This window comes from Harpia harpyja, chromosome 5, assembly GCF_026419915.1.
Source record: "Harpia harpyja isolate bHarHar1 chromosome 5, bHarHar1 primary haplotype, whole genome shotgun sequence".
Lineage (NCBI taxonomy): Eukaryota > Metazoa > Chordata > Aves > Accipitriformes > Accipitridae > Harpia > Harpia harpyja.
Window position 1 is genome coordinate 13860347 of NC_068944.1, and position 21961 is coordinate 13882307.

General features: G+C 40.6%; 1 protein-coding gene and 1 long non-coding RNA gene across 10 annotated transcripts in view; one reads left to right on the plus strand and one right to left on the minus strand.

The window, feature by feature from the left end:
- Nucleotides 1–1185: 1185 nt before the first annotated feature.
- Nucleotides 1186–5625, minus strand: LOC128142229 (uncharacterized). 2 transcript variants are annotated; one of them, XR_008235318.1, is made up of 3 exons: nt 5282–5625; nt 3310–3453; nt 1186–1557 (listed from the first exon to the last, which is right to left on the minus strand). It is a non-coding gene; the product is annotated as an uncharacterized LOC128142229 (long non-coding RNA). The 2 variants fall into 2 exon arrangements; XR_008235319.1 differs by lacking the exon at nt 5282–5625 and adding an exon at nt 3857–4084.
- The window catches only part of NETO1 (neuropilin and tolloid like 1), a 70274-nt gene continuing 53862 nt past the window's right edge, over nt 5550–21961 (plus strand). For all 8 annotated transcript variants that reach the window (XR_008235317.1, XM_052788160.1, XM_052788159.1 and 5 more), the window contains exons 1-4: nt 5550–5789; nt 9366–9419; nt 11049–11186; nt 19748–19996. Coding sequence is in view for 7 of the 8 variants with exons in the window: in XM_052788160.1 (XP_052644120.1) it covers nt 5762–5789; nt 9366–9419; nt 11049–11186; nt 19748–19996 (469 nt within the window). In the remaining variant the exon portion in view is untranslated. The remainder of the gene's footprint in view (nt 5790–9365; nt 9420–11048; nt 11187–19747; nt 19997–21961) is intronic.

Sequence of the window (21961 nt, forward strand, 5' to 3'; positions counted from 1 at the left end):
TAAGGGGTATTTATTTAGCATTAGTTTTACTCTGTTCCTGTGTACCACATGCCCTTTAGAAGCTGGAAAACAGACTCTGCTCCTGGAACACATCTCTCAGCTTAATTTCATCCATAAGTAAACCAGCTCACACACTCAAAGACTGCTCAAATTTGCAATCCAAAATGCGGTAAGTGGGGGCAATTGGGAGATTCACTTCAAAACCACACTCCTAATCTGAACTAAAACACGAACATAGATGTGCTGATCAGCTCAGTGATTCATTTCAGCGTTTCCAGATGTCACACTGTGTATAGATGTATTACTCTGAGCCTGTAGTTTGGATTTGCTACGTGCTAGCAACAAAAACCATTCACAAAGAGATTGTGACAAAAAGTGCATCTGTGATTACATACATCAGCACAGAATCCATGCTGTTTTTAAAGGAAGTGTAGAGAAGTGAAATATCACTCTCTTATTTCTTCTTTCCCACCCTCAGATGGGTAGACTGCTCTCCATAAATCAGGAAGCCAACGTCTCCTCCGTTTCATAACTTCGCTGTTTCTTGCAGTTCAAGGAGTCTTTCGGTAGGAATGTAGGAGTAATTCGTGGCTACTTTGAATCCTTTGAGTCTTTTACCTACACAAAGAGGAATTAATTCACTTAACTATTAAGGGGTGTAGTTAGAACAGCAGTCGATGGCAGAGCAGGGATAGGACAAGGCTATCCGAAATGGCCAAGAAAATCTGCTGGACAGATTCTGTTTTCACAAGAAAGATTTTAATGGACAAATGTACAGGGGCAATTTACCTAGGATGCCTCCATGTTGGGGAATTTTTAACTGAGACTAATTTTCTGTTTTAACGGAGACTGAATAATCTCCTCTGGTTGAAGGAGAAAATAATCCAGACATATTGTCTAATTCTATTATATGTTACAAATGAAAGCAAGCTGACTCAGTCCTGAATATTAAGGAGTTTCTTTATCTCACTAACCGTAACAATGAAACTGTTCCCCTCCTTTATGCTCCCTTGTCCCCCATTGCTTACAGAATCACAGAATCGTGGAACAGTTGAGGTCGGAGGGATCTCTGGAGGTCACCTGGCCCAACACCCCTGCTCAGGCAGGGTCACCTGCAGCCAGTTGCTCAGGACTTACTTCTGCTATTTGTCATTTACACACATAGATTAACCACAGAAAGGGGAAAGCAAGGCAGATTTTTTTTTTATTTTCTTGTGATTGAAACACCAGCATAACACAGTTCAGAGGCAAAAGCTTTTCTTCTGTCCGTTAAAAAAAAGTGTCCACTCCTTCACTTAGCTCTCAACGGGAGACTGTACACTACTGTTTCTGACAAAACTGTTAGAAATATTTTCATACTTGTCTGTTTTCATTTTGTAATCTCAGTTTGAAATGTTCCATAGTGCTCAAATTGGTCTCCAAGTGGTTGATCTCCTTTCTGCCATGCTAACCATCCTCAGACTGATCAGTGTCTTACGTTAGCCTAAAGATGTTAGACCACAGGAAGGAAGTGCTTCATATCTTGCTGGATAAAATATTCTGGGTTCAAACAAACTCCTGTAAAAATCAATAGAAAAACTCAGCTGTGAAAGTGAAAGAGAGAGGCTGAGAGAATGCGCTATATGAAGAGATTACCATGTAATGGATGGTTTAAAACTACAAAGAATAACATTGTATGTACTGAATCAAGGAACATCATTGTGTTTGGTCATCTTGCTTATTTTTAAAAATAAGATTTCAGCTGACATCCAATAAAGAACTCATAAAAGTACATTTCTAATCTAAAAGTGTAGCTGTCATTCCATGTAATAAAATAAGGCAATGTTCTTACTCTAAGGAAAATGCAAAACTTAAAAAAAAAAATTTCAAAATCAATAGGACTCTTACCAAATAAAATCCAAAGGGTTCCAAACAATACTAAGATGTCTTTGAGACAATTGTTTATGGCCACTATTCTTTTCCATTTTTTTTTTTAACATTTCATGTTTTATTAAATGTGAATCCCTTTCTCCCTTTTTTAGTTTGCTGCCTAATAGAAATGTAAGGGTATGGTTATTGGCTAATTAAGACACGCAAAAAATGCACACTAAGTATATAAATATTTACCCATACAAAACCAGGGTAGTGAAAGGTGCATGCTGGCCGGTGAGCTACTACCTTTTTAGAAAGAGTATTTACCAAAACTCACATAAACAGATTTTGTAACAAAACAAGCCGTAAAGCAAAAAAAGGTGGTGGTGAAGACTTTACAGTTGTATGAAGTTCAAAATTTCAAACTCTCTACAGGAGGGAGATCTATTGAGGTAGAAAGTGATTTTGACCAGTCTCTAACTTACAAACCCTGTGTGCTTGTTTATAAACACATTTGAACAAGCTTTTAGCATCCAGCTATGTAGATCCTGAGATATCCCCTTAAGGTCTCATTAGCAGAACATGCAATGGCCACTGTGGCCGTTCCTCAGCTGTTTTGTGGATGTCTCACTCCATAATGATGGTGACTGATTACATTTTGGCATATTTAAAACGTAGCTGGTATGTACCACATGCTATTAGTCAATACTATTGCAATGGTGCCCTTAAAATTAAGAGTGCCAATCAAAAGAGATCTAAGATTTTTAAAGATGAAAACACCCTATTTCAGAAAAGGAAAAATGTTGAAGCTCGCTGTTATATGATGTGACACAGCACATTTTCCCAGAACAGCAAAATCAGCTGTTTTGTGCCTACTTGTTTTATAACCTTTTTTTTTTTTTTAAGTAACTATAACTTGAAACTTAGCCATATGGATGTCTGCATCATCCTGCAGAAGAAACATCTGACTGTCTATAAACACTCCTATGACTGTTTTCAACACTATCCTTCTTCAGTTACTCTACTGTTGCTTGCTAAGGCAGGCTGCACATCTGTATTGTAGAAGTTTATCCTATGGATAAATCAGGTGACTTTCAATTACTGCACAAATAAAGTTCTTTAACTTGAGGCGGGAGAGAATAGGGAAGGTCAGAGAAAGTGCTGAGAGGGTTAGAAAGCAGAGTAGGACAGTTTATTAAGATTAACAGCTGCAGACTTGATGTTGCTAATGGCAAGACAGATTACACACAACATAGGTGAATCCTTTCATGAAGTCTGATATCTTCTATATTCCTTATTATAAGGAGCTTACTGCAGAGCCCTGTAGCTGAATCCTGTGCCCTTCTCACCCAGCAGGATTTTTAAATGCTCAAAGTCAGGCTGGCTGGGTGGTGGCTGGCTGGCTGGCTGGCTGGTCGAATGGATGAATTCTGCTAGCCAAGATCACCTCAGACTTACCCTAATGTGCACGCCGCTATGGCTGACTGTCTGCATTCGTAAGCATCGATGGCAGATATATTCTTGATTTCAGAGTACCGAGCAGACAATCCACAGGCTGAAAAAAAAAAGCCCTGAGGTTCTGTGTTAAAACACGTCGATTTACTGAAAAAAAAAAAAAATCAAAACCAAAAAAAAGCGAGGCTTCCTCATCACTCACCTCCTGGAGTAGCAGTTGTGCTGCTCAATGCTGTCCCAGAGGGAGTGAAGGCACCCGCCTCATTAAAAAGCTGCCCTAAAGACAACGGGTCACCCGACTCCGTTCTCACTGCCCACCAGGTAGCCGGCAGACCCCGGGCCGGGGGACGCGACCCCGGCGGGCGGCCCGGCTCCGCGGGTGCGCACCGCCCCTCCGCGCCCGGCCGCGGGGGCCGCCGGCGAAGGGCGATGGGCGCCGTCTGACCCGCGCTCGCCTCCCCTTTGCTTCTCCTCATCCGCGCCGGCATTTTATTTTTAATTGATTTACAGCCTCCCCCCCCCCGCCCCGGCTGCGCGCTTCCAGACACACTTTTCTCGTTGCAAACGGCGTGAGCATCAGGTGCGGGCAAGGAGGAGAGGGGCCGTCCCTGCCTCCGAGGTGCTGCCTGCGGCGTGGGGAGCCGGGGGAAGGGGCTGGCTGGGCCCCGGGGCCCCCGGCTCTGCCCCCCCATCCCGGCGGGGGGGGCGGCGGCGGCGGCTCTCCCGCGCCGGCCCTTCCCCAGCCGCAGAACGGTGCGGAGGGGCCGGGGGAGCCCATCCTGCTCCCCTCGCACTTCTGTGGCACAAATCTTCCCTTCTCCTCGGCCCTCCCCGCCGCCCCAGCGGTGCGCTTCGCCCCCTTTCTATGTTCCCCCCCACCCCCCCCCTCTTTGTCCGGGCCGGGGGGTGCTGGCTGCCGCGGCCCTGCAGGGCCGGCTCCCGGGGCCAAGAGGGAACACTGCCCTTTCTCTCCATGCACTCCCTCCTCCTCTCTCGTTTTTCGCTGAGATCATTTCAGCTTCTCGCAGTACTCTTATTATTAATATGTTTTGTTCCCTACTTTACTCTCCCCCCTCCCTTCCCGCCCTGGCCGCGAGCCCTCCGCAACCTCGTCGAAGGGATGGGTGTTCGGGGTGGGCTGTAGCTGGGGAGAAAGATAAGCCTGAGAAAGGGAGGGGGAAGAGAAAGGGAGAGATTTTGCTGTCGTCTCTGGGCTGATTGGAAGAGGCAATCATTGTATCTACGGCCGGAGGATTAGCAGCTAAACTTTTATTGCTCCCTTTAGTGCGCGCGTGTGTGTGCGTGTGTGTGCGGGTGTGCGTGTCTGTGTGGTGTGCGTGCGTGTGGGGGGTGTGTAAATGGAGAAGTCGCCTCTCAAGGGGGAAAATCTCTTCAATTTCCCTTTGGCAGGTGCAGTTCAAGGAGGAACTAACTCATGAGCATTTTGTCTCATCCCTGACCTGGGGAGGGGAGGGGAAACTACCCCTCTCCTCTCACTCTTCCTTTCCCAGTTTTGAAATCATTCTTTCCCCACCACCGCCACCCTCCTGCCCTTCCCCTCCCCTTCCCCTTGCCTTTCCCCTTCCCCTTCCCCTGCACTGAGTGAATGGAAGAGTCTCCAGGGTTTTCTTCTGCTTCTCGCCCTGGACTGGAGAAGTGAGGGGACATCTCTGTAGCCTCATCCGTCTCTATCTCGCTCCATCCATTCCCGAGAGGATTTCAGACGGCGCAATGTGTTTTCAGCCTCTTGCCGCTGCTACCACTTGATACCATGCTACGCGCAGGGAGAGGGTTTTGCAAAAATGGATTTGTTCGATTTTAAAGGATTTCTTCTCTAATAAGGATCGCATCGCACACAAATATGACTAAATCCCCTATTTGGTAAATCTTTCTTCCCCCCACCCCTCCTCTTTGGGTTCCCTCCCGCCCGCCCCCACCCCTTCAGAGGAGCAAGCACAGGGAGCTGATGACGGACCCATTAATCCCTTCTTCAATGCATCAAAAGAAGCCGAAAGGCTGGAAGTCGCTGGGCTCGGAGTCCTGCAGGAAATGCTTCGACCTGCTTTTGGTTTTGTATGAAACTGGTGACTAGGGGCTCGGCTCGCCCCGCCGCCGCCGCCGCCGCCGCCCGCCCGCCCGCCGGCACCTGGATGCGCGGGCTGCCGCCGCCGCCGCCGCCGCCGCCGCCTTGCCCGCCGCCGCGATGCAACGCTTACGGTGGTGCTGCTGCTGATAGCTCGGGTGTGAGGGGAGTGAGCCGGCGGTGATCATTTGAAGGCGGTGAGGGAGAGCGAGGGAGAGGAAGGGCTGCTCCGCTCTGCTGTGTGTGGGCTTCGGGATTTTTTTTTTTTTTTTCTTCTTCTTTTCCTACTTCCATCCTGTCCCCGTCACTGGAAGTCCTCCCGTATCTAAATGGAATTAGTGGAGACCGAAGCCCCTTGTGTAAGGAACAGACATGACCCATGGGCGCAGCTTCTTTCACAGTGAGTATCTCCCCCTTCCCGCCTCCCCCCCCCCCCGGGCTGAGCTCCGCCGCCGCGCACGGGCTCCTGCCCTCCGCTGCCTCCACAACTAGCGTAACGGGACGCCCAGACCTCCGCGGCGTGGGGGTAAACTCCCCCCACGCACACACAACGACCCCCTTCCCCACCTCTCCGCGGTGCACCGGAGGGGAGCCGGGGTCTGTCAGCGCTGTGGGGCCGGGGGGGGGGAAACGGCTCCTGCGGGCTGGAGGCTTTCACCTGATGGCTTTCGGCGTGACGGGGCGGGGGGGGGGGAAACGGCCCCCGCGGCCGCAGCCGGGGCTCGAACCGGCGGCCGCGGGGGCGCGGGGCAGCGCCGCGGCGGGGGCGGCCAAAGCCGGCGCGGATCCCGGAGGGCTGCGGGGCGGGGGCGGCCCCCTCGGGCGAAATCCTCCGGGAGAGCAGCGGGGAGGCACGGAAACGTAACAATTGTTAGTCGGAGACCCCCCCGGGGGGGCGTCAGGCTGCCCGGGTGGGCCCCCGTCTCCCGCCTCAGTTTTGCAGAGGGTCCACTCTACTGAAGGGGTTTGACTGGCCACAGTTCCTCCCAGCACCTCTCTCTACGCCCGCACCTGTAAAATAGGAGCGCTATGGCCAGGTATTGCTTGTCCGACAACTCTTCGCTCGGGCTAAGCCATGTCTATGCCAAATCGCAGCCTCCAAAAAGCTGCCTGGCCGAGGGATAAATCTCTTAACGTACAGCTTGCAATGGAAAAATGCACAGATCCCAAAAGATGCAAAGATGCGTAATCAGAGTGGCACTAGAAAGCGTGATTATAATTACACCCGTGATTAGGAGGGAAAGGGGGAGGAGGAAGGCAGAGAGAATGCAACAAGAAATTTGGTGGAAACTTCTTTAAAATAATTCCCAAACCCAGATAATCACACTACTGTTGCCGTACTGTCAAAGCTTCCCAAGCGACAGTTTTCAATGAGTGAAGATTGCATGAGTGGTCTCTTTGGGGTCTTTTTTTTTGTTCTTTTTTCCTCTGTGAGAAGCACTGTTCTTTTCCTGTGGCTTGAGAAGGAAAAAGGCAAGGGGTCATAGAATAAAATGGACCGCCTTGACTACTTAAGTAAAAAATATTGTATTATCTTTTCCCATAAAGCCCACAATTTTAATTACTTTCTAGCTATATACAGATTTTGGTGATGCTGGTGTTAATGCCACCGAATCAAGAAGCTTTCTCTTTTTTTGAAATACGGGAGGAGTATTTCACTTCATCTATCCAAATGTTAGATGTGATACATCCAGAAAAAACTTAGCTTTTTAGTCTCTTCTTGTCTATTATGTTTTATGATCAAGATTATTTTGACTCCTTATTAATAATCAATACTGACATGATGATATGTAAGTATAGCTCCCTGCTTTGGAATAACATAGCTCTGCGACTTGGAAGCATCCTTTCTAGCGGTTACAGCTGGAATTGAAAAGATCTGTGTTTTTTCTGTCATCTTGGTAATAATATCTCTGTGACTTGAACCAACTCTACTTCTCTGAACTTCAATTTTTTTCTACATAGAAAAGGAGGGGAGAGCTAATAGGTAAAGGTGTTTGAAATGAACCTGTAAGAATCAGGCATGAATAGTTATTAATTGCCTAAGAAGAAACATTTCTCACATGGGGTTTGTTTGGCTGTTGTGCGTCCTATTCTAGCTTCCATAAATCTGTGGGCAGAAAGAACACCGGCAGCTGGCTCCATATTCTAACACCAATCCACCTTACACTATTGTGAAATTAGGTTTTGACTGGTGAGGATTACAGGCATAGATGCAGTATGTTCACTGCATGAAACCCAGCTAAAGTAGATGAGCAACTTAGTAAATGAGCGAATCCTGCATTGCCTTTAGATTCTGACACCGCCGGCGGGCAGAGTCCCAGCTAGCATGTATTTCCAGAATCCATCCCCGAGGAGAGTAAGGGCATGAATGGTTGGGTAGTATTCAGATCCAAGCAGAAGATGTAATGTTCTCACTGAATGCCCATGACACAGAAGAGTTTTAAACTACCGGCTCTGCCAACATCCGTCTCTGTTAGCTGAGGGATTCAAAAAGACACAGGGGCTGTGAGCCTGACCAAGAAATAACGAATATGCTGCCAAGCCTTCATTCTCCCAGAACTTCAGCCTTTCCCTGCTTAATAAGGTAGCCATCATCCATGCCTCAAACCCTCTGTCACATAGAAAGGGTCAAAGGCATAGAAATAGAGATCTCAGTGCCATCAGAATGCTGGAAATATGGAGATTGGCTTCCTTCGGGGTAAAAATTGCACACAATTTGCAGTATAAAAGCTGAAAATGATGAGAGCACCATCTTTGAAAGGATCATTTATGTAGCTAGTTACTAGCCCATGATGACTTTTGGTGTCTCTTGGGGATAAGAAGAGGAAAGTATGCCATTCAATTACATTTGTTAAAGACCACAGGTCCATCAATTCCTCATCATAGTCAACAATACAAATGGCAGCTGATCAATCCAAAATGCTCAGAATAAACACACAACTTCATCCCCACTTCAATGCAGTCTGGGCATTATTTCTGCGTTTAACACCAAACTAGCCGGGGTCAAAACCCCGAGCACTCCAAGAACTGATGGATCTGTTCTCTTATGCTCTTTCTATCCCACTTTCTCCAATAGCCAAAGAAGATAATGGGTGATGACAAGAAAATGCTATCATCAGTGCATGATTTCTTCATCAGGTAGCTAGCTAGTCACTTTGATCTTCCAAAGGCCTCTCATTATGACTGGCCTAAGTGTTTGCCCCTTAGCCTTTTCTAGTTAAAAGCTTATATTCGGAAACTCCCAGGAACTCAGGAGTTATCTCCAGGTTGAAGTCCATCTCAGAAAGGTCACATTTGTTCCCCAGAGGCATAGCTGTCCTATCATGGTGGAAATAGGAGATTTCTATTTGTAAAATGGGCTGCAGATTCACTGCAGCACAAAGCAACACCCTCTGGACAAGTCAAACAAACTAGATTAATGAGACTGTTAAGCACACACAATAATTTACTTCACTGGGGATTTGCAAATGCTTTGATAGATGTGAAGAACCCAACCCCTCACTTCTTTCATACTCCCAGTACTCATTTTCAAATTTTGTTATGCCATAACGAGAGACCTTAGCGAGTCCAGTGGCACTGAAACTTAGCAGGCCTTTGTCTCCCTCTGTTAAAAGCAGCCACTTTTCTATCACTGGCCCAAGCTATGATTATATGAATAAATATTGGTAAAATGTTTTTCTGTAGTATTAAAAAAAGAAAAGAAATAGGAGGGAAACATCAGTGCCTGGGGATTTTGTTTTAAAACCAAAAGATCTCGTCTTTATTTGGATACATTCACAAAGATAAATACCTACAAGGACAGATCACAAAGAAACTCGTTTATGCAAAACGTGAAATTTAAAGATGCAAGTAAACATGAAACATTTTTCTTACAGTAATTCTATTTAATTTGTATTCTTCTAAGATAGATGTTTACAATTGATTTGATCGCAGGCACTCCTCACACTGTGATATCTAATGCATATTTCTCTTTCAGTTGTAGCAAGTCTAATCATCCTACATTTGTCTGGGGCAACCAAAAAAGGAACAGGTATGTAAATGTCAGACATTTTTTTCAGACATTATATTAGAGTCCCAAGCATGGATTTGAGTTGTTAGTTTAGTTCCTGAAATTTTTAGTAGTTCGCCTACTTCCGGTGTCTGTCCTTTGTTCATTTGTTCTGGGTATTAGTGTGCCTGTACACACACAAAAATGCAGTATTTTTTTTAGCAAGTTAGTGACCTGATCCGCAGCTAGATGTAACTGAAGACTCAGCCTGACTCCAACCGAAGACTGTAAAGAGTGCCCACTTTCAAATTGGGAAGTCCAGTTTGGGCACTGAGCTATCAACACTTAAGATCTTTTTGCTTGTTAAATTAGAAGTTGCTTGTTGAAGTAGAATTCGAAAACTGAAATTGGGTATCATGGGTGCATTTGTGCAGGGTGGGGATAGAAAGAGGGTCTTAAATGCCCTGGGTGCTAAGTGTGGTGAGAGCCGAGCAGGGCGAGCTGCTGAGCACAGTGTGTGTCTGAACTCCTTCGGGTCTGAATGCCCAGTCCCTGCAGGCCTGAATTCATTTCAGGAAGTTAGGATCTGTGTCCTACTCAGACCAGGAAGAAAGAGAAACCCTTGCAGAGCATAAGGCGGATCTCAGGTGGTTAAAATCATCCTTGGAAGGTGCCTGTCTCCCTCCATGGATCGTAAGAGGGAGCCTCAAACAACTCGGCTCTACACATCAGAGGCTGAAGTGAGATGGGACACCCCTTGGATATCGATACCTCATTCAGAGCAAAACACAGGACTCCTCTTTGGACACCTGGGTGAGGTCTAGAACCTACAGTCCATCATTTTAATACCAGCCTAGGTATTTTTCCCTACGAAGAACCCATCTTATTTTAGCCTACTTGTTAAAGCAAGATGCCCAGGAAGTGATCCTTCACCTTCTTCAGCCTGAACAGACTCAAACCTCTGTCTCCAGGCTCTCTGCCAACGTGCAGAAAGGAGTGCAAGAGTTTCAGGCTAGGAAGAAAACCAAGAAGAAGGTCTGACTCTGCTCTCCGATGATTCACCTAGGAGGAGAAGAGTTCTGGGCTGTGATTCCAGGTCCCAGAGCTATTTATTAATTTTACAGCAAACAGCAAGATAAAAATAATCTACAAACCAGAATCCAGGAATTCCCCCGTCTATCTCTGTCCGGTGAATATAGAGTCAAGCTGCTGTGAATTTAAAACCATGTGTATATTCTATCATAATTCTGTGGGTTTTTTTCTTGATTTTGCAGCTCTGATGTATTTCTGTATTACAGCACATAGCTTGCTGATAGAGCACATGCTTGAGCCTTTTGAGGTACACAAGTGGGAAACTCATGTTGCCCATTTCTTGAGCACATGCTTTTCCTACAAGGTTATTATTTAAAAAGCTATATAAATATGTCTTCCCCTAGACATCCAAGCCTCTTCTCTGCTTTGAAAAAATGATTTGAGTAAGAATTATATGTTTGTACCCCTAAAGAACAGCCTTGTTTTCCCTCAGGTCCATGATCATACTCTTAGTCTCAGCAGAAAAAAGCTGAGGCCACTGACAGAAGGGACTGTTTTATTCTGTAAGAGTTCTAAGTGTCATAGGGACATAATAATTTGTGAGCTAATTATATAACGCTTAATGTGATCGTTTCACAGAAAAGCAAACTACTTCCGAAGGACAGAAACCAGTGCAGTGTGGAACTTGGACAAAATATGCAGAAGGAGGCATCTTCACTTCTCCCAATTACCCCAACAAGTATCCTCCTGACAGAGAATGCGTCTACATTATAGAAGGTGACCAGTAGAAGAATCTTTATATTCTATAATCAACTGTATTAAAAAAAAAAAGTGTTTTATTTTATTATATGTGAAGAGTAGGTAACGCCTATATGATCATGATAAATCTTTTCAAGACACAAGATTTAGCAAAGATCTTTTTCTTTTTTTTTCATTAAAAATATTAAAATTTTGCAGACCATACCAAGAAATACTGGAAAATACTTGATTTATGTCCTGACATCACTCATAAATTAGTTCAGGTGGTAAGTATGCATGAGTCGCTTAGTAATAAACACAGTATAATTTATTTCAGGATATTCAGAAAACGAATAGAACCTAAAATGCTGTAACATGACAGAAGAAAGAATATTTTAAAATGAATAAATAAAAAAAATGAACACAGGAAATGAAAATGCTTTTGACTTTCCTATAGATACTTTAAACTTATCATAACTGAATCAGGGATGACAAGCATAGCTAGGCAAAGTACAGTAAAGACAGTCATACAGAAAATATCCATATAGTGAGTGTAAAAATTATTTTCCATCCAATTGTTCATAAGAAATGAAAATAAATGAAAAACAAAGCAAAACAAAACAAAACAATAGCAGAAAAGAATAAACATTAACACCAAACAGCTGTAAGACATGGTTTTTAAAGAGTAGACAGTTGCAGGCATGGAGGTGATGTGAAAAAGGCTAGAGGTGTATTACAAGCAAGTTATGCTGTTTCTTTTCGTCAGTCTTAGCACAACAGATGTTGAAAGGATTGTTGTAAAAATGAATCTGTGGAAAGTAATAGAGATTAGATACTGTCAGAGCTTAGTCACAGAAAAGATGAATCAGGTACAGAATGGTAAGTCATTGGAACTAAGAAAATTCATTCATGAGTTGTGAATACGTGCAGGATACAACACTCACGCTTGTTCTATGCATGCTTGGTTGGATAGAATTATTAACTACAAATGATGGAGCCAGGAATTATAGAAATATTTATTTTCCTAAAGATGCAGGTAGTATCAAGAGAGATTTCTAAAGGTGTATAGCTGATTCAAATTAAATTAGCTGCTTTAGCAATCCCCACAAGGCCCTTTTAGAAAACAGTCTGTCTTTCCAAATCTAGTGCTGAGTTACTAAAAGAAATATATTTCATAAAAACCTTCCAGGGAAATGATGGATAGTAAATGTTGTATTTATTGTTTAGGAAAAAAAAAATCACAGCAAAATGACTGAGATCTCTGAATTCCACTTTAGTGCTAGGTAACCTGACAGAAGTCAGAAGTACAGAGGTGATTATAAACCATGGAGTCAAACAGCCCCTTTAAAGAAAACTTATGCTTGTCCAGTCTTCCCACTTGAGTCCAAAATTTAAGCAGATGTATGGTAAACATTTAAGTTCTTTCATAGTTTAGTAATTGATTTAAAATGAAAATTTAAAAAAAGATAAATTTATACCTTCGATATGTACTACTTAGCCTTATATTTTTTGTTACACTTATGTTGCTAGATCCAGGTCTTTTTGCATAGATAGATCAAATTATTTTTCTAACATTCCTGTGAGGCTGGGAAGAAGCAAGCCTGTTTTACCTTCATGGATCTGAAACACAGAGACGTGTTTTATCATTAAAGAGAAAGAGTGTGGGGAAAAAAAAAAAAAAAGACCATTTTTGTAAACCCTAGTCCAGTATCTTAGGCCATAAGGTGTTCCTCCTCTCAGTAGGAAGGTGCCTGGAAAGCCTTTGACTGTAAAGACCTTTGTCTTTATTATAGTAATTAGGTACTTACAAAAATATAGTTAAGAAGCTGAAAGGTGGCAAAATATGCTGTTGAAATAACCTGATTTAGAATAGCTCAAATTGGAAATGTCTAAGAACAATTTAGGAAAGAAAGATTTAATCAACCAGCTTCTATGAAGAAGATGAAATTCCACGTTGACAAGTTTGGAGCAATGTATAGTAAAAAGAGTAATCTGAACTCAACAGACATCTTGTTATATTTTATGGGAAACGTCAATCTGGCAAAAACCAGTTGCACGTAATTTCTTACAACACTGATATTTTCTGCTTCCTGTCCAGCCATAATCAACAGTTTGGATTGCAACTGGGTATTTTAAAACCTGTGTTAATAGCAGCTATCTCAGTATATAATTTGATGAGAACCATGCATATTGCACAACATTTTCAGCTCTGATCTCCCCATGTCTATCTTCTAAAAAGATCAGGAATAGTCATTTCTGAAAGATGTCAAAAAATAAACAGAGGTGTAGTAAGATGTCTGAGCAATGATATTTTTAAAAGTGGCAGTTTTCAAAAGAGGCAAAAGGAGCAACACTGAAGGACAACAAAATTGTTTTGTAATTACAGTCAATTATTTGTCCATATTTATTCTTTTTACAACATATAAAAATGGCAGGAGATTATAAAGAAGGCTAGCAAGTGAAGACTTTTCCCCATCTCTTTTATATTCCGTGGAACTCATTGGCATAAGATATTGAAGTTAAAGGATTGCAAAAAAAAAAAGGATTAATTATTTTACTAATAGCAATATCTTTGAGGTCAGATAACAATTTATGGAGTGGCCAATCCTTGCTAATCCAGGACATAAACATCCATTCATTTTTAGAGTAAGACAGAAACATCTCCATATGCATCTTATTCCTATATTTAGTATTGAGATTCCAATATGCTTCAAATAGCTTCTGGTTGCTGTTGAATACCAAGTACCAAACTAGGGGGACTGTCGATATGATCACTATAGCATTCCCACGTTGCTATCTCCCCTTTGTAAGTCTTAGACAGTTCAGCATACCGGGACTGTATATACCGTGCTGACAGCTGTATGACATGAGTTTAGATACACATATGAATCACCAGGTTCCTTTCTGCCTGCTTGCTTTCATTCCTTCATTTTTTGCTATCTAACACAATCTAGGGCAAATTCTGATGGCTTCCCCCAAACACATTTCCTACTGACTTTAGTGGTCTTGAGTGAGGACTCGAGCATGTAGTGTGTTGTAATAAAATTGAATTTCATCTCGATACAATTTTTTCCCCCACATTGTAGCTCATCTTAAATGTATGCAAGCCTTTTATCATTTCAAAATTACTTTGGTGAAGTAAAGGAGCTGGCAAAAATTGCCATGATCATAGACTGTGAGTTTCTAAAAGAGAAGAGGATTTCTGACTGCAGAGGCTTCTATCCTAGCAGTCAAAGGCGTAAGCAGATCAAACAGCTAGAAGTTTCCTTTTCTCTTCCTTTTTTTTTTTCTTTTCTTCTATTTTAGTAGTAATGATAATTAACTATTGGAACAACAAGAAATTTTAAAGTTCAGATTGGATGCCTTTCTAAAAGAAATCCTTTAGGTCATCCAGAAGTCATGGACTCGGTACAAAAATTATTATGCTGTAGAGGAGCTTCTGGTGAATCCCATCTGCCTTTCAAAATGCATTGAGAATTTGTTCTTTTTTTTTCTTTCAGTCTTATTGGGCATATAAAAAACGTAGGAAATAGCTGAGTGTACACATTAAATTCCCTGTTGGGCTCAATTTCACCCTTGTTTCGCATATTCATGACTCTAACCTGGCAAAATTCAAAGCTGCCTGGAAAAAACACAGCAGTGGCAGCATTAGCCTTTGCCAGGCTGCAGAAAATTTGGCATGTGTGCTCCAAAGGGAAATTTGCACAGGAGATTTTGTAGGAGCAAAGGCTTTTGTTTGTGTTAAAAATATTTGGGGAGTGGGATAGTCATACTTTACATAATACATCTTAAGAAATCATTTAGAAATACTGGAAGTGAAATACATGTAAGATTTTATCCATTCTTCAGTTTTTAATAACTAAATGCTTATTTATAAATGTAAGTATGGACTAGAATTGCTTTATGGAGATATGAAATAAATTTTCCACTTTATATGTTTGTGGACATTTAGAGTTAGCTTTCTTGAAGGTCCTCCATGATTTCACTAAAGACCATTAAACTCTTTAAGCCTAGATATTTCACAGGTGTTAGAAAATGGTCACGTATCACTGTACAGAAAACCTCTGCTCAAAGGCCTTTTGTATTTCGCAGTGATTTTTGTGTTCAAAATGTTTTCATCAAAACAAGGAAAGAATCTTCTTTTAAAAGGAGGATATAGGTGGCTTTCTTATCGGTAATAGCTGGACAACCAAAAAGACCAAGGATTATTGAAAACTATTAGTACAGTAGCAGCTCAGATAGATGGGGGTAGGTGTTGAGTTCAATGTCTCATTTCCATGCAGTCTGGTAAATGGAAACAGATTTTTCGCTTAACTTCAGCTGTCAGCTACACAGACTTAGAGGCTGATCGGAATTAAAACCTTAACTGTGTGGTTTTGCTGCAACTGTTCTATTGCAAGTTAGAACCCAATGCCTTTTTTTTCATTGAATCCAAAATCTCAAGACAGCACTGGTGTAAGATAATTAGATGAAAAATATGACAAGACATGCAAGCATTAAGTAGTCTTTCCATGGTATTAAACATTTTTGAAGAAACAAAATTGGAAGCTAAATATGGAAGATTTCTGAGATTTGAAGTAAAATCATTTTATGAGACAGCTTCGATATATTTCATTTGGACTTGACAACAACTTTTCCTGACATCATAGCCACAGAAGTTGTTCTGAAGATGTGAATGGGCTTTACCTGTGAATAAGAGAAATGACCGCTCCATCCTTTCTTTTCTGATTAGACAGCCAGATTCCAATCCAGTCTGGAAGAATTGCGTATTCTAGGCTTTTTGTTGGGTTGGTTTGGTTTGGTTTTCTGTAGCTATACATACCTTATTATTAGTCATTATTCTGGACTTGTTCTTACTGTGTTTCTGTAAGTTTTACTGTGACCACATTTGCACACGCTTTGTTGCAAAAGCTGTGGCACAAGATGCGTAATTATACAATACCTGCTTGTTTTAGCTTGCATTTGGCAAAGAAACCCTTTGCTAAAGCCAGAGTGTAAGTCTGAAATGATACCTTTTTCACTAAAAGGAAGTCAAAGTTGGGAATTTGAATTGTGTGTTTTCATCCCTTACGGTCATTTCCAGGAAGATTTGAATAATTTTGTTTCTTAGGTAGATTATTGCAATAAAGCATTTAACATTTAACTCTAAATATTGTACAAGATGAAGCACAGAGGTGCATTTAAAAGCACGTGATGAAAAGGTGCATGGATGCATGTATAGCAGCCCTTCCTCCCTTTGCCCAATCTTTTGTGATCACCACAGTTCTCACAGTCACAGAAACACCAAGTGTTGCATTCCTCGGGAGAGTTAGGAGAAAGGACCTCATCCTGTTTGGACTAGCTTGCAGAGCAGGCTAAGACAAGGGCAGTACCTATGCTAATACCTAAAACAGGTCAGGAAATGTTCACTGGCCTTAAGGCACTATCACACACCTGCGGATTAACTCCTTTCACCTTCCCAGTCAAGAGAAGGGATACAAACTGCTTGCGGTGAATGGTCCTTGACTGATGCAAACCACCACATCGTGCCTAAGAACTGGTTTTGTCAGTTCTGCCTGGCATGGCCAACATGATGCCAGGAGGTGATTTTAACATTTAAGGAGTGTAAATGGTCAGTGGTTCAGCCCCCAGACTCATGCCCTGGCCTTGTTTTATTTAGCAGTGGAGAAAGGCTGCTAATGAATAGTCAATGCTCCCTTCTTAAAGTGGAGCAGCCTCTACACATGGGAGCTTTGGGGCAAAGTAGAAACTCTTTCTTGAGCACTCCTTGAGCTGATGTGATTCTCTCCGATCCTCTAGCAAGAACTGAGCTTCACTAGGAAAAGCCTCGTCTTGACTTTGTTGAAAAATAAATAAAAGCAGAGAAAACTATAGCAATATTCTGATCGTAAAACTAGTTTGCAATGTGAGATTCAGAGAACCACATGGAGGGTGTGGAAATTGTGCAGTTTTTTCTCAGGCCATGCTTTCACCGAGTCAATAGATCTCATGCGTAACTCTGTAGGCCTGATTCTCTTTTACGGACAAAGATTCCTTTTACATTAGTGTGAGGCTATAATTGACTTTAGGGCTCCTTTTTAACACCAAAAGACATATCAAATGACTGAGCTACAACTCAAAGGGGGCCTCACGCCCATTTTTATCGTCCACTACATGAGTCTTGGATTCAGAGAAGACCTGTTAAAGGTTTAACTATAGGCCAGCACTTGTAAGCCTCCTTTTGGTATGAAATAGAGTAGTGAAGGCCTAACACAGGAAGTTTATGAAGGACAAATATATTACGTTAACGGTGTAAGCCATTTTTGAAGCAGGTATCTCTGTTGACGTGGAAAGCAGAGCAGCCATACACTGTGGTATGATGCTGTCTGACACTAACACTCCTAGCAGAATTCATCTTCATATCTAGTTTGCAACATTAAAACATTACAATAAAGCTTTAGGTAGGTTAATAGCATAATAATGGAATAGTGAGTGTATAAGATTTTCAAGCCTTCATCAGCATTCTTAAGATTACCTAAAGCATTGTCAAGATGGAGTTTCTGACACCTGACTCTGCAGTCCCTAGGTGAATGAAGAGTAGTTCTCAACAAATCTCCTTAAATGGAATAACAGCATACAAAATATGATCCCAGACTGAAAGGTGCTGATTATTCTCTTCTACACTAGTAATGCTTAGTTATGTTTAAGTCAATATTTGTTATAAATATGTGAAGTCAAGTGTAGAAACATCTGAATAAAATTAATCTATGATGTCTTCCAGTTATTCAGTCTTTTATTATAATCTAAAAGATCTACTTTGGTCTTCAAACCTCACCAAAGGTAGTGTTAATAAGATCTTCTTTACAAGCTTTATTATCTGATTTTAATTTTGTAAGGTTTTTTTCATACTTTCAAAGTAATTTCATTTCCATAATCTGTGAATTTGGTGCAATTATATGTAAAGTTTTAGGTTTTGATTTTGCTATTGAATTTGTATGGGGACAAAGATCACAAATTTCCTGTGAGTTGGTATAAATAACAACAAGCCAATAGTAAATACTTCCCTAAATGTGAATATCTTCAAATTGAGAATAGTAGATAAGGTTTCTTTCTTATGTTAAATTAAATATTTCAGTAAATACCAATCACCCAATTACAATTAACTTTGAAAGTAAAGCTATTAAAATAATCTTTCTTCTCAAATAACGTGTTTTATTAACTTCTTCAATGCGTCTTATAAAATAAGGCTGTATTTATTTACAGGAAATAGTTGTAAATGACATCTGACTGTATGCTCTTATGTAATGATTATAAGATTTACCTACTGTCTTCTTATTTAGTTCATTTTAAATAGTCTCCCTTGTTATGTGAGTAATGAGCTCGTCCCAAAAGCTTTAATTTAAAACATTTTGAAATTCATACAAGATCTAGGTTCTGGTCACACTGGTAGTTTTCCTATTATTCCTGAGGAAAGAAATGGAAGGATACTGACTGCTGGAGTGGCAGCAGTTTCCATGTCAAGCTAATGCGCTTAGCTTGGAGTTTGATCTTGCATGTCTTCATGTGAAAAGAATGGTAACTCTGGCAAAGCTCAGAGCAATTTCAACCTCTTCTTATATGTGTAAATTGTAGGACATGATCCTATGAGAGGCACAGCAGGCAGTCACACAACAAACCCTTGTCCTAGCAGAAGGCTTTGTCAGAAAAAGGCTATATCGCACCATGATCTAGACGCTGAAGGCATACATTTTTTGCTATGGACAGGATTAAGCATAGGAACAGCACACCCCAAGGATGCTGCATCTGTTAAAATTTGTAGACAAAACCATGATTTTTTTTTCTCCTTTTAAGAAAATACTGTAGTTCAACCAGTAACTATTCTGCTTTATACAGGAGATGCCAGGGAACATTTCTTTTAGAGATCATTCTGACTGCCACTAGCCTTAGTATTTATGAATAAAGATGGTTTTTATGTCTAATTAAGTGACCACTATAAAGTTTCTTCAAGGTTTTCAGTAGAATATTGTTTGCTCTTTAGTTAGATGTTAGTTTTGCTTCATTGTTATCTAGTTTCTTAAGTGAGAATTCACTACACTTGTCCTTATGTTTCAAATGAGAATAAGTAATTCTGAGTATAAGCAATTACACTCAAGCTTGTCATTGACTGCAATACATATAGGAACAGAATTTGTCCTTCTTACTATAGCACAGTTCTGATCAGTTTTTCCTTCATCTTTGTAAGCATTAGGTAAAAGTTCTTCTGATCAACATTTCCCTCCCCAAATATAAGAAAATGCTGGTTTTCCACTGCGTAAGTTTCTTAGAAAGATTTTGTGTTTGAACCAATTGTTCCTAAACTGTATTTGGTTTTACATCACAGATATCTCTCTTAGTTCTGCTAAGAACTGCTGTCATGAGCACTTTTTTAGAGGTAAAGAATAGACAAGTAAGCTGATGGTATAAAATCTATAAAAACATAGATGTACTAATTTTCAAACAAGTTTTTAAGCAAAATGCTAAGATGCATACAAAATTGATATAATTGATTTTCTTTAATTTTGTTTTAGGTTTGAAGGGTCTTGGTTTAGAAAATAATAAGATAATTTTCTTTTCATCTCTAGCTGCCCCTAGACAATGCATTGAACTACACTTTGATGAAAAATATTCCATAGAGCCTTCTTGGGAGTGTAAATTTGACCATATTGAAGTACGAGATGGACCTTTTGGCTTTTCCCCAATCATTGGACGTTTCTGTGGACAGCAAAATCCACCTATGATAAAATCCAGTGGCAGATTCCTATGGATTAAGTTTTTTGCTGATGGTGAGCTGGAATCTATTGGGTTTTCTGCTCGGTATAATTTTACACCTGGTGAGTACAAACCATCCCACTTTTTGATAGAAAAAGCTTAGCATAGTAACTTTTCTAATGATGTATAATTGTGCTGTTGAATAATGTCTTTAATTGGGACTATGTTTATTATCAGGGAAAGTATTAACAGATCGGAAAATGATAGAAGGTATATATATCTTTTGCATAACAAGTAAGGCTTATTCAAGGAAGAAATTTTCAATACAGTTTTGTCCAAGATGCATATATTCGACTTCTGCAGTTTTTAAAAGAATTGTTTTCAACTGAATTCTATTATAGAAAATAATTCGAAATGTTTCTTGGGAAGTTATGTGTTTTATGCTTGATTGATACACTGTGCAGCTTTTCTTCCAAAATGATCATTGATTAAGTATTCTAACAAAAAAATGTAATTATCTCAGAAAATTCCATCATTGCTTTTCCACTTCACCAATCATTTCCCCAGCTGAGGAGTGGAATAGTTCTCCCTTTTCAATAAAGCAAACTATTACAAGTATTGCCAGAGGAAGTGTGAGGTTCAAATAGTAAAATGTATTAAATATTTTTCTGAAAAAGATGTAAATCTTAATTGTAATTGTACAATTATTCCTTGTCACTTTTTAAATTTAATTCATTAAAGTAAAACAAAATTCATAGTCATACTTTCCATTAATTCCCCTCCTCCCCCCACTTATTAACAAAAGATTGCTGATTTTAAATTTCATTTTTGGCTGCAGCTACACTATACTGCACTGCACTGCTGGATTTGACGTAGTTCTGTACCTTCTTATGTATTGAGTGATGAGTCATACCTTAATATAGCTCACTCTAAAGCACTGTAATTATTATGTAATTTTGTCAATTATGTTACTATTGTTTCAGCTAAATTGTTGTATTAGGTGGAACAATATGCTTTAGAATATCTGCTAAAATTAACAGGCCCCAAATTCTGCTTGCTGAATTATTCCAGTAGCATCATAAAAGATAGCAGGACTACTTGAATGTTCCTCTATGTGGTTTTCTTTCCCTAATGCAAGGAAAATAGTAACAAAATTACCCAGCATAGTTCAATTTTCTTTTAAGTCAAAGGTACTGTCTTCCAGAGGGTAAACATATTTAGAAGGTTCAAACAGCAACAGAACACAGTATTTCTGTAGCAAATAACCTGATAGCCAGATATAAGTATCTATTGTAAATGCAAAGACAATGGATGAAATTTTACTATATCCACACGTACTTGTCTCTGAAAAGTGAGTTAAATTTGTATCTCTCATTTAGTCTGTGGGCTTTTGCCATTTTCCTCCCCACCTCCACCAAAAGTTATTTGCTTTAGATTTCATGTCCTTCTTCTTTCAAAGGGTTATGTATTATGGTTGAAAAGATGCTCATAGCACAATCTGCAGCTTATTCTGTCTAAAAAACTCTCAAGTGAAAAACTATTTCATGGACCATGTTTTATCCTCGTTCTTTTTCTACTGATGTAAGGTGGATTTCTACACAGAGATCAATGCTGGTAAATTGCTATAGCAGCATAAATTATTCCAGACTTCAGATGGAATAGCTATGTCTTTTCTTTTTCTTTTTTTTTTCTTTTTTTTTTTCCCCCTTGCCTCCATAGATTTCAACTGGAAGCTCTGCAAATGATAGAGGTTTTCTAGGAATATTGGCCAAAATAAGAATATGATTAATCTGACAAGTGCAAACCAGCACTGCTGCCTCCTTGATCCCCAGTAACAGGAAGCAGTTCTCATTCCACGTGATTACTTGACCAGTCCTTCATTATGTAGGCATGGATAAGGCTTGACATTTTGAGATCCGTTGTCCAAATGTGTGCAGTGGGAGGGGTCACTGTCAACTCATCAAAAAGAGTGATGGCTTTCGAGAGTGTATAAAAGAGCAGTATAGAGAGGAATTGCCTCCAGAAATTATCGCCTAAACCATCTAGATCCATCTTGGGTAGTGACAACTTATCAAATTAAATTACGA